This window comes from Cydia splendana, chromosome 25, assembly GCF_910591565.1.
Source record: "Cydia splendana chromosome 25, ilCydSple1.2, whole genome shotgun sequence".
Classification (NCBI taxonomy): Eukaryota; Metazoa; Arthropoda; class Insecta; order Lepidoptera; family Tortricidae; genus Cydia; species Cydia splendana.
This window is the reverse complement of record NC_085984.1, coordinates 7,385,287-7,399,112: the sequence shown is the minus strand read 5'-3', so window position 1 is coordinate 7,399,112 and position 13,826 is coordinate 7,385,287. Positions and strand designations below refer to the sequence as shown.

At 38.3% G+C, this 13,826-nt stretch overlaps 1 protein-coding gene across 1 annotated transcript; it reads right to left on the bottom strand.

Annotated features, from left to right (window-relative positions):
- Window positions 1–3,881: 3,881 nt before the first annotated feature.
- On the bottom strand, window positions 3,882–12,160 carry LOC134802815 (uncharacterized). Its single transcript, XM_063775541.1, has 4 exons — window positions 12,121–12,160; window positions 10,805–10,971; window positions 5,866–6,043; window positions 3,882–4,059 (listed from the first exon to the last, which is right to left on the bottom strand). The coding sequence occupies exons 1-4, from the start codon at window positions 12,152–12,154 to the stop codon at window positions 3,890–3,892; spliced, it is 549 nt and encodes a 182-aa protein (XP_063631611.1). The 5' UTR covers window positions 12,155–12,160; the 3' UTR covers window positions 3,882–3,889.
- Window positions 12,161–13,826: the final 1,666 nt, after the last annotated feature.

Sequence of the window (13,826 nt, the reverse complement as noted above, 5' to 3'; positions counted from 1 at the left end):
TAGTTTTCGCGTGTCATTTAATCGATCTGCAGAATATTTATTCCTATTTTGATGAACAAAAATATATATTTGGTCAGCAGAAATTGATACTTGGTTAGCAACTTATGGTAACCAAGTCATCGTTAATCAATTATTGTCAAGCAATCAGTGGGTAAGCGAATTATTTAATTTTGGATTACAATTTAACTGTTCCGCAAAAATTGGTTAGCTGAAAAATCAGTTGATCAGCATATGTCTAACCAACCTAACCTACCCTATGCGGATCAGTTGAACATAAGGAGTGGTCCAGTAAAAAAGTAGCTGTGAATTATTATGGTATATTTTTTTTGCTAATTATGAAGCAATTTATTTTTTGTTGCAATTGAGTTAATATACTATAAAATAAAAATATAAAATAAAATAATAGCGATAAATATGAGATTGTTTGAGTTTTCTCTTTTTTATTGCAATGTACATTGTAACTTTTTGAACAGTACAATTTGATAATATTTGTTGGCCGTTTTCTACAATGCCACAAATGAAGTTCCAGTTTCATAACTTTTTTTATGCTTTTAATAACATCATCTAGCGAATAAGCTATTCCAATAAACTGGAATTTATCCTGGGTAGTTAGGAAGTCTCTCCAATCTAATCTATGACAGAGGTTTTTCTATGGAAGACAAATCTCTGTAAAAATGGCAAATATACAAAAGTAGAAAATCCATGAAACTACCTCAAAGTGAAGTCAAATAAAAAAAGTTTTATATAGAAGGAAAAATAATATAATAATGTATTAATTCGCTTATCAAACTTTTAGAAAAAACGATCTGTATGAGAAATACCTTATAATTTCCTTCAAAAGACACTGCCCAAAAAGTGTCATGAGAGATGTAATATAAAACGCGAAAACTCTAATTCACCCTTTTATATTAAATACGAGTGTATTTAATTGTAAAGAATAGTATCCACAGATCACTATAGAAATGAACTGCTTACAAATTATTACAAAATAAAATGAAAAATCCACATAATCTGCTGCTACTTTTTTCCGGACCACTCCTTAATTAAATGTTGGTTTCTGTTAAGGCCGCAGTTATAATCTAACCTAACCCAGTTTTCTAGTAGCAGTTGATATTTGTGAAGGTCGCAGTTCTAATCTTTTTTTTTGACCCAGGGGGAATCCGTTATGGACCCCACTGGCCCGGGAGAAGCAAAGTGGCTATGTCCGACTCCCACGGACTAGACCCCCTGGGGTGTTCCGCCGCGCACTTTGTGGACGGGGTTTCGGGAACGCGACTGTAGGTGTAGACTTCCAATAGCAGTTTTAACCTAACCTAACCTACTTTTCTAGTAGCATTTTGTTTCTGTAAAGGTCGCAGTTCTAACCTAACCTAACCCACTTTTCCTAGTATCAGTTGGTTTTTGTAAAGGTCGCAGTTCTAAGCTAACCTAACCCACTTTTCTAGTAGCAGTTAGCTTCTGTAAAGGTCGCAGTTCTAACCTAACCTAACCCACTTTTCTAGTAGCAGTTGGTTTTTGGGAAGCTCGCAGTTTTAACCTAACCAAACCCACTTTTTTAGTAGCAGTTAGTTTCTGTAAAGGTCGCAGTTCTAACCTAACCTAACCCACTTTTCTAGTGGCAGTTGGCTTCTGTGAAGATCGCAGTTCTAACCTAACCCAACCCACTTTTTTAGTACCAGCTGGTGTCATAAAATGTTATCATCGAATGAAATGTACGCTCACATTTGGCTGCTCGTATCACGTGGACTGACTTCGCTCCGCCTGCAACTCCGCCGATTTTTCAAATCAAACGTAACCCACCTTATTATGTCAGATAACCATTCCTTTAATATGCATACCTCTCAACTAAACTGTAGAAACTAAAGACATGTTTTTTCTGCTATACAATTTTTAAATCTTGCTGACCAAATAATAATTTTGCAGCTCAACTATTTATTAAGCTGATAAATTATAACAGAAGCAGACCGATATTGGTTTATAATGTTGACCGTTTGTGAATTATTTGCTGAACATGAGTTGTAGCTTGATTTTTATTTATTGCCAGCAAAATATTATTTGTCTGCTGTCCAAATGATTTAATGGCTATTTTCTTGCAGATCAGTTTTAAAAACGGCTGATCATTTAATTACTTTCCTTAGTTTTCTATTAAATCGTCACGTGATCACCGATCACCTGTCATTTCATTCCATGATCACATGCCATTTTGAATTTCTTAATTTTTGGTATGATCATGTTGAAATAATTTATCCGAAAACGCGTTTGACGTGATAACGTCTTATAAATCGATGAACATCGGTAGCATGCACGAAAAACCGGGCAAGTGCGAGTCGGACTCGCGCACGAAGGGTTCCGTACCATAATGCAAAAAAAAAACTAAAAAAAAGCAAAAAAAAAAAACGGTCACCCATCCAAGTACTGACCACTCCCGACGTTGCTTAACTTTGGTCAAAAATCACGTTTGTTGTATGGGAGCCCCATTTAAATCTTTATTTTATTCTGTTTTTAGTATTTGTTGTTATAGCGGCAACAGAAATACATCATCTGTGAAAATTTCAACTGTCTAGCTATCACGGTTCGTGAGATACAGCCTGGTGACAGACGGACGGACGGACGGACGGACGGACGGACGGACGGACGGACAGCGAAGTCTTAGTAATAGGGTCCCGTTTTACCCTTTGGGTACGGAACCCTAAAAGTGTCACGTTGTGGACAGATCTCCATGGTAGGTAACGTTACGGCCAAAGTATGCAATTTTTCATCAATTTTTTTCTTATGACGTTATCACGCAAAATTATCGTCCGTAAACCAACTTTACAGACAACCATATTTTTTTTCTAACACCAAACCTTGCTGGTATTGCCATTGAAATTGATGGTCGGTTCCTTCTACATCGAGAGTGGTTTGGCAATCAAAGAAAAATGTATCTCCCAAGGCTGCCAAAATGTATGCACACCTCCTGGAATTGCGCAAACTCGGATTAGGTATACGTAATTAGATTAGAACCAAATGAAGGTATTAAAACGATGTCCAGCTTGCTGGGAATTAATTCCCCGGACCGCATTTTTTGGACATAATTTGACTGGCCTATACCAGGCGTGGCTCACTGCGCGATTTCGTCGCGTCGCTTCAAGTACAAGGGGACCACAATTTTGGTGTCTAGCAGTACCTAGTAGTTGCCGCACACCGCTGTCGTAATAGACGCTTTTTGTAAGAGAGTGAACCTTCTGTACAGTGTACATAGTACTGTAGCCGCCGTGCAGGTCAGGATCTCGACGACTCAAATAAATGCTTCGATTTGAAGTAAACTATTATAATCCTCCAAAGTTACTGATTTACAAGGGTTCCTTACTAAAGGGTTAAATGCAGAAGTGGTGTGTTATTGGTATGGAGGCTGATGAGAGAGTGATTTGCATAGAATAATTTTACGGTTTAGACTCACTTGTTTTTAGTCACTCGCGCGACATGTTTCGCCCAACCTGTTTTCTCGGCGCGCGCGTAGCGTGCGACGCGGCGAGCCGCAGTACGCGATACACGGCCGTCGTGAACGCTGCTCGCACTGTTAGTGCTTGAGAAAGGAGACCTAAACTCTCCGAAACATGTCGCGCGAGTGACTAAAAACAAGTGAGTCTAAACCGTAAAATTATTCAATGTTAGTATGTCTCAAAACAGTTTAAATTCGATGAGTGATTTGCATAATTTGAACAGTAGAAAATGGTGGTTTAGATTTAGGTGCCTCTAATTGGCCGCGATACAGGGTATGTGGAGCGCTCCTATTGGTGCTTTAGAAAAAGCTTCGGAATACTAGCCGAGCCCGACGGCTGCGTTTAGCTACTGCATTAGGAATATTGATTTTATACAAATAAAAGATTTTATACAAAGAAATGAATTATCACCACTCGTCCATCTGGTCCCAGCCATAGTCCCTTGCCCACCAGGTCTGCTTGGGTCTCTTGGTGGTGGTGGTCATGGACACCACGGCCTGGGGCCGGAAGCGGTGTCGCTTGGTGGTCGGCTGCGGGCGTGTCGTGAAGTCGTCGTAATGTTCGAACATTCCGGCCCCTGAAATAATAGGTACATAATAGAAGATAGAATACTCTTTATTGGCACACCTCAGTAAAAACCGGCCAAGTGCAAGTCGGACTAGCGCACGAAGGGTTCCGTACCATTACGCATAAAACGGCAAAAAAATGACGTTCGGTCGAATATTCGGTTGGGCTAAAACTGCCTAAAATGCTGAAGCACAGAATAATTAAGGCAAGTTCATTCACGTCCGCGGTCTGTACTCATAACGTGTTTTTTTACTCGTCGACTGTAATTCTTGAATTAAGATTTCGTATACCAAACTGCATTTGGGTACTTTTAATGTATGGGCTCCCAACTCAACTATAATATTAATTTCGATACAGTTTAGTCAACTATAATGAAATTGACCAATCTCAGCTCGCCGCGGTCAAGAGGACGAAACAAAACCATAGCTCAAATTAATTATTTATTTTCGGTTGTATTAAAGATAACGATAAAAAATAGTTTATTCAAGTAGGCATATTACAATGCGCTTATGAACGTCAAATAAACCTTTACCGGCTCCAACCGTACACCTCTGCCCCGAGAAGATTTAAATCCCCCCTCAATTGGAGGAGGGTATCCCAATATGGGACCGGCAACAAACTCGGCGGGACACATCTTTTCAAAACATTATTACATCTTATAATTAACATGCTTTACGAGTAATTAAGAAAAATACAATTTAAATTACTATAGAATTATTGTAGAAACAATTGCTTCATAAGTCAGAAACGCGCATGTGACACCCTTAATATAGGAACATCCATAGGCGACGAAAACCGCTTAGCGTTACTTGTTAGTCTCCATAGGCTACGGTGGCTAAAATCGCGAAAAAAACTGTTTAATAATTGAATTTAGCGCGGAGCAAGTACCAGGGCCTCATAAGTTACGAGAAGGTGTCGATGACCGGGGCGGAGGCGCGTTCCAGTATACAGTATGAAGGTATCGCGGCTGCTCGCGTATCCTAGCTGTATACTAGACTTCTGGTTTGTTTACTTAGTTTAAAATATTATTTTTGTTGACTCTTAGAAAAAGTATTGTATTATACAATAGTGATATATCTAATCAAGCTTTTCAATCTCGTACCTTTACTTAGGCAACTCAGCAAGCTTCGTTGCCTAAACACGGTACTCGACTGAAAAGCTCTCTATTATATCACGATTGTATAAAATACTATTTTGACCCTTCTCCCGACCAACCGGGAATGTTTATGAAAAGAAACGGAAACGTCTCATACCTACCTGATCGCGAAGTGCATCCGCGCTAACTAGCGGACACCCTTAAAAAATTGTTTATTCGGTAAATAACAGTTCGAACCGAAATATTCGGCCGAATACGAACATTGAAAAATATGCCGAAGACCGAAAAATTACCGAATATTCGGCCCATCTCTAACATTGGGGAGACACTCCTGACTTTCGGGGAAACTCGGCTCCGCTCGGCTCAGCATTGCTCCGAGCAATTAGGGTTGACACAACTTGTCGTCCCTTTGCGTGCACGACCACAGATAAGATAATTACTTGAATTTTGACAACCCTAAATAGCCGAAAGGGATACTTAGTGCCATAAGTTAGAAAGGGATATCATGGTCGACCCTGAATCGCTGTCAAACTTTGGTTTTGTAGGAAGTGTCCTTTCTATACTAAGCGTCACTTGCACCATTCCACTAACCCGGGGCTAACCAGTTAAATCTGGAGTTACCATGGTTACCAGTACAATTTGACACTGGGTTAACAATTTAACTGCTTAACCCCGGGTTAGTGGGCTGGTGCAAGTGGCCCTAATAAGAATGGTACTTACGTTTAAGCATATATTTCTTCTCGATCTCATGCAGCATGTGCTCAAGATTATAGACAAGCCAGTAGAAGTTCTCGATATGCTTAAGAAACATGATGTGGTCCGTAGTGAACGCGTCTAAATTGTACAAGTCCGTGGTTATGGTCGAATTGTAGATGTCCACCATTCGTCTGTAGCACTCCTAAGTATAATCTGATAGTTATTTATTTAGAAATTTAAATCAGGCAACAATGCCCATATTACGTTTACAGACTAACATACATAATGTATTTTATAAACTTAAAACTAAACACTGGTCGACAAAACGGCGTGGCTCCGTTGCATCGGCTGCTCTTTGTGTCGGATTCGGCAGTTTGCCCCGGAACCTCCGAAACACGACACCTTTCGGCCAGAAGTTGGCGCGCTCGATCTCGTTCGGTCGGTGCATGGTATAATAATATACTCCGCCTGGTACTCCATTCCCGTCTTTTCTAGGTCACCTAACTGACACGGGCCTACGTCATCATGCGACAGCGCTATATGATAATATGCGATAGCGCTATATATAGCGGCCATGTTGTTGTGACGTAGGCCCGTGTCACTCTGGGAATGGAAGACCATGATTTATTAGACTATGGGTGTACTCTGTATCTTTAGGTATTTAAATAAAAGTAAACAAACCCTACCCTCAAAATGACTCCTTAAGCCAGTTGAGGGTAGATGAACACATTACCCGATCAAATATTGTAGGTTAAAGTCAGGTCGTTCAGTGACTGATCCAGGCGGTTTTGTAATTTGGTCGGTTAACCAATAAATGTTTTAACTGCCCGAAAGTGCACAAAATGTTTGTTTATTTTTATTTAAATACCTAAAGATACAGACTATAGTTAGGGCCACTCCAGACTAGCGTTGGCGTCTTGCCAGCGCCCGCGTCAGGGCAAGAACGCTGTGCAGACGCTGGTAAGACGCCGACGTTCGAAAGACGTTAGAGACGTCGCGTCGTCGCTGGCGCTCGATAAACGCTGCTGCCGTAGCGCCGACGTTGACGCAACGCAAAAGTTGCGTCGCCCGCTGGCAAGACGACGGTCGAAAGACGCTAGTATGGGGGGGGGGTTTCTGACCCCGTAGACCATGGTATAATAATATACTCCGCCTGGTACTCTCTTCCCGTCTTTTCTAGGTCACCTGACTGACACAAGCCTACGTCATCATGCGACAGCGCTATATGATAATATGCGATAGCGCTATACAAAGTGGCAATGTTATTGTGACGTAGGCTTGTGTCACTCTGGGAAGAGAAGACCATGTTTTATTAGACTACGCCGTAGACAATGTTGTATGTGTGGCATGTGCCAACCCAGTGGCGGATTTGCAGTGTTGGCCGGGTGGATTTCAAAATCCTGCGAAAACTTATGGTTCGGTCTTTATAAAAAAAACTAGTAGGTTGTGCGAGTTGCAACTTTTTTATATGTTTTTAAGAACTATTATCTTCATGTTCCTTCAATTACCATCTCCAATAACTTAATAGTTTTTTTTATATAAAATGTTTTATGTGTCTAAAATCATCACCGTCTACCGGAAAAATCGGAACCTTATTGTTTGCAGTGAAAATTATAGCATACCTATCGTACGATTGCGATTTTTCTTTTACTTATATCTTTTCCATGTTGTTGTTTAACACATGGGAAAATATGCAATAATTCCTTCACCGAGAAAGTACATTTAAAAATATTTAAAATTTTGTCACGAATATTCGTCAACACCGTCATGGTAATGTCAATGTGAGCTTATCTCCGTGTATGAACAACGAAATACCGCTAAAGGTCCTTGCCCTATTTTTCACTTTAATATAGAATGCCAAAAATGATTTCACTATAAAGTCACATCATTGAATCGTGAGAAATATTACGAACAAATTTGTAAAACGTAGTTTGTCACAACAGAGCATCATCACCGTTATGCTTTGGTTTAAAAAAGTTACTAATGATATATTAGAAATAATTATTGAAATGAATGGCAAACTACATGAAGTTTATTGTGTATCATAGACATTAACTACTATTATTCGTATTCTAGAAATAAAAACAAGAAACTCTCAAATCGTCAACACCATACCCATCATCACCGGGAAAAAATGACGACCGGTGATGATTTCATGTGTATGGTGATGACGGTTCTCAGAAACTTTTCTAGTTATTTTGCTATAATTCATTATGAAATTAAGCTGTATGTTTGAAAAACGTTCTCTATGTCTTCTAACACTATATAATGTCTACCTTATAAATGTAGAAGAAGATATGACTATTTTTTTCACACTAGAGGATGGTTAGTTTTAAATAACATTTTGACTGAAGTAGGCAAAATTTAGGTCACTTAGAACATACAAATGTTTATTTTTTATTATCTAATAATGTAAATCGTGCAACTTAGAGTCTGTAATTGCATGTTAGTCGTGTTAAAACAAAGTATTTAAACAAGCAACATATATTAAGTTTAAGCGACCATAGGCTAAGGTACTGGCTCACTATCGTAATGGCCTTATGTTTTTTGATAATATTATATTAATTGATGTATATAATTACAGCAATTAATAATTATACCATTGGGTAGTCACCGGACCCAATACCTAACATTTTGTAACTTATGACATGCATTACAAGTAGGGGTCTTGCAACTTATAAAACACTGATTATATATTAATGTTTAGCTATTAAACAATATATATATGGATTTAAATCATTATAGCTATTTTTAAAGTTAATTTATAAAACAACCAAAATACAAACTTATGCAATGAATCAAATTATCAAAAAAAAGTAATATATCATAAAAATTAAGCTCACTGGTAAGCCAGCAATTTTATAATATGATATAAATACCAAGTTATGCAGTAGATAAAAGAAGATGCGGGTTTAAACTGATAATAAGAGTACAATATTGTTAATATGATTTAACATTGAAAAAACCCAAAAAAATAAATGAATACATAAATTGCCTATTTCGGAATATAAATTATTTAAAATTATACAATAAAAATACTTGTTATATATTTATTTATATGAATAAAATGTATTTTTTATAATTTTCTAAAAATAATTTATGTAGCTAGTCTTATGTTCAAAAACATGTTATTTGTAATGTTTATTAAAGTTCTAAAGCCTTACAATTAAAAAAAGTTTTTGTTTTTTTAATACGTTTTTAATACATATATAAATTCGTTCCCAAATCGTCATTACCGTACATGCAGTGTCATTACCGTCTATAAAAGAGTCATTACCATACCATGATTGTCATCACCATCTTGCGTTTTTATTTTCCGAAAGCGATAACTTCAAATATAAGCCACAAATGATTGTATAAATACCATAAATATCCTCAATATACAGCCCCCTATTACTTTACCCAGCTAGAATCGTGTTAAATTAAACATTTAAAAAAAATATTTTTTTGTATGGTGAAATTTTTGGTGATGAAATCCACCCGGCCGCCCTAAGGCCCCAGGCCCTGTAGCTATGGTTGCCAGATGGTCGGGATTTGGCGGGATTCTCCCGATTTTTAGCATGTGTTCCCGATTCCCGACAAAGTGAAAATTGTCCCGAAAAACAGCTTCACGATATAAAACAATAATTTCAAGTGCCGAACTGTCGTCGAGTGAGCGAGCGACCCGCGTCCAGTTTTTTGTTTTTGCTAGATCTCAAAGAATTTATACTATTTTTATATAAAAAGTTAAAACGTCTATGGGCAGAGCAGCTGTCGTAGTGCCAGTAATGTAAAATATCGTTGTTTTTAATATAATTACTTTAATTTGAATGCTTTTTTTTTCCCCGACCCAAGTCCCAAAATCCCGAAAAACAGATACTTTTTCCCGATAATAGCGCCTTTCGATCTGGCAAAACCCTACCTGTAGCCGCCCTTTCTCAGCACCCATCTATGCGCCTTGTCTTGCTAACCCAGGCCTACTGGGCCTTAGGGCAAATCCACCACAGTGCCAATCGCTAACTTCTATTCTTGCTGTCAATATAAATATTTTATTCCGCTACTTTTGCTTTCGCTCTTTCTCCTTCCTAATTTTATTCATAGAAGTATTGTAAAGGCACGATTACCTTCCACATCTACATTATTATTAACATGTTATTGTGCATTCCGTAAGTATGTCTATCTAATTTGATTCGCCCCTCATCTGCTCGAAGGTTAGCTGGAAGAGATCCCTTATAAGTTCGCCTTTGTACCTTTATTTCTGTATATAGTATGTAAACCTGTGTTGTGTAGAATTAAGTGGTTACTACTACGTATTACTGCTATAGAAGCTATAGTTCGTTTTTTTAGCATTAGAACAAAGGTAAACATTTTTGACGTGTCTTTTTGTTGAACAACACTTTTGAAAAATAAGTCACGGCAAATATGTAATAATTATGAATCATAAATACGATTATTTACATTATTTTGCTTTCATAAATAATAAGTAGTTATAGTTACTGATTTAAAAAAAGGTTTTTTCAATTAAAAGACACGTCAACATCGCGTAGTCTTTACCTAATGCTAAAAAAACTTTGACGTGATAACGTCTTATAAATCGATGAACACCGGTAGCATATGTTGTACGAAAAAGAGTCACGTTGTGGACAGATCTCCATGGTAACGTTGTGGACAGATCTCCATGGCAACGTTACGTAATTTAATGGCGTAATGGTAATGTTTTCTTATGACGTTATCACGCAAAGGAAAATCTCGTCCGTAAACCGTATCACCGTCTCCCGTACCGTATCCGTAAACCGTTTCATATATATCTCTCAGTGACTTAAAGGTTAGCTGGAAGAGATCCCTTAACGGGATAAGCTCGCCTTCGTACACATTTACTGTACGCTCTCTGTGTTATGTACTTGTTTTGTGCAATAAAGTGTTTACTACTACTACTACTACTATACCGATTTTACAGACAACGATTTTTTTTTGACTAACTTACCTCCATAGTCCTCAAGAGGTAGCCAACTTCATAAGCCGGGGTGTGGTGCGAGTTCTGAACTATGGGGTCCGTCCTGTTGTATTCTAGCTCGATATCCCTCAGCGTACCTTCCACGAAAGCTATTATCATGTCCAGAGTGCGCTCCGCGCGCTGCGTCCAGCTTATCGCTGTAATAAATAGTTGATTGTTAACCAAGGGATGAAATTATGCCTTTCACCCGAATTAAACACTCTACTTTTCATTTCGAATACGAGGAAAGTAAAATGCATGTGCTTTTTTAAAAACATTACTAAGTATACATTTTTATAGTATTTTCTGAGGGTACTATCAATTCATAATTTAGGCAAAAGTATCGTTATTTATGGAATGGGGAGTCAAATATCAGAATGGAAATTGTATAACAAATTCATTTATACCCAAATTTCAATTGCTTGTCGTAAAAAAATCATAAAATCGTACTTGGAACCTAAAATGCACTAGTGCAAAAACGTATCATTTTCTGCACACCTTTTAGAAACACAATGACCCTCTTCTTCAGAGCATGAGAAAAGAAAAAGTTTTTAACTTATCATCAACCGACACGGCGTTTTTAGGGCTCCGTACCCAAAGGGTGAATACGGGACCCTATTACTAAGACTCCACTGTCCGTCTGTCCGCCTGTCACCGGGCTGTATCTCATCAACCGTAAGAGCTAGACAATTGAAATTTTCACAGACGATGTATTTCTGTTGCTGCTATAACAACAAATACTAAAAAGTACGGAACCCTCTGTGGGCGAGTCGGACTCGCACTTGTCCGGTTTTTTTAACTCCGTTAACTTCGGGGTATGACTAAGTACATTTAAGGAAATTAAATGGCATGACTTATTCCCACCGAGGGTTCCGTACTTTTTTACTATTTGTTGTTATAGCGGCAACAGAAATACATCCTCTGTGAAAATTTTAACTGTCTAGCTATCACGGTTCATGAGATACAGGCCGGTGACAGGCGGACAGACGGAGAGACATACAGACGGAGTTTAGTGGAGTCTTAGTAATAGGGTCCCGTTTTTACCCTTCGGGTACGGAACCCTAAATAGGACCGATTTCACTACAAAACCAGTTAGGTACTTTAATAAATGCTAAAATCGTTATCAACATAATATGGGGCATTATCTATGAAAAGGGACCTTATTGTCGATGGCGCTTACGCCGCACAGCGTCGCGCGGCCTTGTATTTATATCGAAGCATCGTTTATAATGGCGTAAGCGCCATCGACAATAAGGTCCCTTTTCATAGATAACGTCACATATAATGATTATATCATTATCACTTACAACATAAGCTTAAAATAACGACAGCTCGCAACATGGTTCTTGATTATAGCAGGTAAATAATTACGATAATGTTTATTACGATAATCAAAAACAACCAGGTGTGAAATAGTTATTTAGGGTTCCGTATACATAGTCTGACAAAAAAGAGTAAAAATTAAAAAGTGGCAATACCTACTGTAGCGTCGTCCTTCTCAATTCAATTTTTGAATTTATAGAAGAAAACGAGACTACACTACAATATTGCCATTTTTCAATTTCTACTCTTTTTTGTCAGACTATACCTCAAAAGAAAAAAACGGAACCCTCATAGGATCACTCGTGCGTCTGTCTGTCAGTCCGGCCATTCCCCTCCCCCCCTTTATATCCGGAAATACTGGGTATGAAATTTTGAAAAAAATACACAAAATAGTTCTTCAGTCAAGCGTGAGTCGGACTCAATTACTTAGTTTTTGATCCGAAACCTAAGGCTTTTTTTAAAGACATTTCATTCACGTTCCACATAAAAAAATGTGACGTTCCACGGCAAAAGGTACCTTACGGCGGCTGGCGCTTACGTCGCATAGCGCCGCAATAATATTGGAGCGACGTTAATAATAGCGTAAGCGCCAACCGCCATAAGGTACCTTTACCGTGGGACGTCACGAATACAGTGTAAAAAATTGGGTAAAGTACGGAACACTTGGAACGCGAGTCCGACTCGCACTTGACCGGTTTGTTTAATGCTGCATTTTACTTGATAGTAGAGTCTGTCTAATCTAACTTTGCAGACTTTGCAGTGATGAGGTTGGGAGTGCCACTATTTTACTAATTTCACCTTCCCATACAAACGGAGTTTCGTTCTCATTTTTAGGGTTCCGTATCCAAAGGGTAAAAACGGGACCCTATTACTTTTTTTTCAATTTATTTACACATCTCAAAAACATATACAAAGAACTTAAAACTAAGATGCGCCACAGAAACTTATGAAAGTTTATACGTGGTAAGACTAAGACTAAGACTCCACTGTCCGTCTGTTTGTCACCAGGCTGTCGGCGCGATTCGGGAAATGAATTAGAGATTAACTAGATACGATATAGTAAAGATATGTGACGTCCCACGGTAAAGGTACCTTATGGCGGTTGGCGCTTACGCTATTATTATCGTCGCTCCAATATTATTGCGGCGCTATGCGACGTAAGCGCCAGCCGCCGTAAAAGGTACCTTTTCCGTGGAACGTCACAATAACTTTACTATTTCATATCTATATTTAATTACACAAACGGGTCTACCGCGATATAATTTCATTGTTTTTACCTTTAATTCCGACGTTTCAGCTGAGTTGCACCAGCTGTGGTCACGGAAAGACTGACGTCCTAACAAATGTCAACGGAGATATTAATAAAACACCACTAAACTACCCGAAATTAGTTTATAAAAATGTTCGGGGTAGACAAAGAAATGATTCAGAAATGAATGATGAGTGATTCAAATGTTGAAACCAGCGGATATATCTTCGGACCAGTGTACGGATACTGTGAGTGTTGCGTGTCGTGCCGTGGACAATAAACATTAAACTTTAACGGGTAGCTGCAATTTCTTTGTCTACCCCGAACATTTTTATAAACTAATTTCGGGTAGTTTAGTGGTGTTTTATTAATATCTCCGTTGACATTTGTTGGGACGTCAGTCTTTCCGTGACCACAGCTGGTGCAACTCAGCTGAAACGT